This window comes from Populus euphratica, unplaced genomic scaffold (genome assembly GCF_000495115.2).
Source record: "Populus euphratica unplaced genomic scaffold, PopEup_1.0 scaffold1494.1, whole genome shotgun sequence".
Taxonomy (NCBI): domain Eukaryota; kingdom Viridiplantae; phylum Streptophyta; class Magnoliopsida; order Malpighiales; family Salicaceae; genus Populus; species Populus euphratica.
In genome coordinates, this window is record NW_011501335.1 from 9646 (window position 1) to 10974 (window position 1329).

The 1329-nt window shown below is 37.9% G+C and overlaps 1 protein-coding gene across 1 annotated transcript in view; it reads left to right on the forward strand.

Moving 5' to 3' along the window:
* Window positions 1–890: 890 nt before the first annotated feature.
* The window catches only part of LOC105117711 (disease resistance protein RPM1-like), a 12071-nt gene continuing 11632 nt past the window's right edge, over window positions 891–1329 (forward strand). The window contains exon 1 of the mRNA XM_011015462.1: window positions 891–1213. Coding sequence (XP_011013764.1) covers window positions 891–1213 — 323 coding nt within the window. The remainder of the gene's footprint in view (window positions 1214–1329) is intronic.

Consider the following 1329-nt stretch of genomic DNA (forward strand, 5'->3'; position numbering starts at 1 on the left):
TATTTGTTCACAAGTCAACCAGCAAGTTTTTTTTTTACCCTATAATACAATACGATCTATTTTTTTTTATCCTGGTTGATATTTCATAATCAGTTGAATCGGTAATGTCAGAGGTAATGAGCTTGTAGTTGATATTTCATAACCATACACACCAAAGAAAGAAAGAAAGGTCAGAACATGGGCATCTTGCTACTTGCATCGTTGTGTTACAAGGATTAAAGACAAGGTATCTGCAAGTGGTAAATGATTTCAACGTGAATTGTAGAATATTATTGCTGATGGAGGTTGGGAGTAACCTATGCTTTCAAGCAAACAAATCATTGGCCAGTAATCGAATACATCTTTAAAGCAATTATTTACCAGGAACTTCAACATTTTCTAGCAACAGGCATGGCTAGTTGACCAAGCACTGCTGGATATAATACAAGCTGCAGCATTTAGAATCACAAATCAACTCTTCTCTAAGCACCATTCTTGAATGCTTTACACTCAAAAGCAGCAATATCCTAACCTGACATTTATCCTGAAACCATGAAAGCAAACCTTCTAATTGCCACCACATTGTGTCTCTCTTCCCGCAGACAATGAACCCTGAAACACTCCCAATCGTCTCTTAACTTTGATAAAGAGGAATGGAAAATATTTTCTCATTCAACCAGAAAAAATAAATTCTCTTTATTTTGTATCCAAAAAGAAAATCTTAACTCAAATTTAGTTTTTTCATTTATACTTTAGAGTCCTTTGGCTCATTTTTAAGCCGTTTTACTATCCCACCTGATTCCGCTTTTGAACCCGGGATCTTCTCCTTTATAAGAGACAGTTACTATTGAACTAAATCGGGTGGTTAAACAAACATCAAATTACAACAGAAAGAAAAGAGATGGTTGACAATGACAGCAGGTTTAGTGACCTTCTTACTCAGTAAGCTTGCAGATTTTATCCAAGAAGAGGAGCGACTATTGGCAGGTGTTAAGGCAGAAGCCGAGTACATCAGGGATGAACTAGAGTTCATGCTGGTCTTTCTAAGAGCTGCAGATGCGATGGAAGAGAAAGACGATGGACTTAAAGTGTTGGTGCAGAGAGTGAGAGATGTTGCGTATGACGTGGAAGATACTCTTGATCTTTTCAGGCTGCGTCTCACACATGATCATGGGGATAAGTTCTGTTCTTCTGTTCAAACAATTTCCAACTCCATCGTCACTTTAAAAGCTCGGTGACACGACGAAAAGATTGATGTCTTCTCCCAAGTGCAGGAGTGTCGAAGTAATAAATAACCCGGCAAGACCGAGGTCGAACCACAGGGAGGTTAATTGTAAAAATTAAAAACAA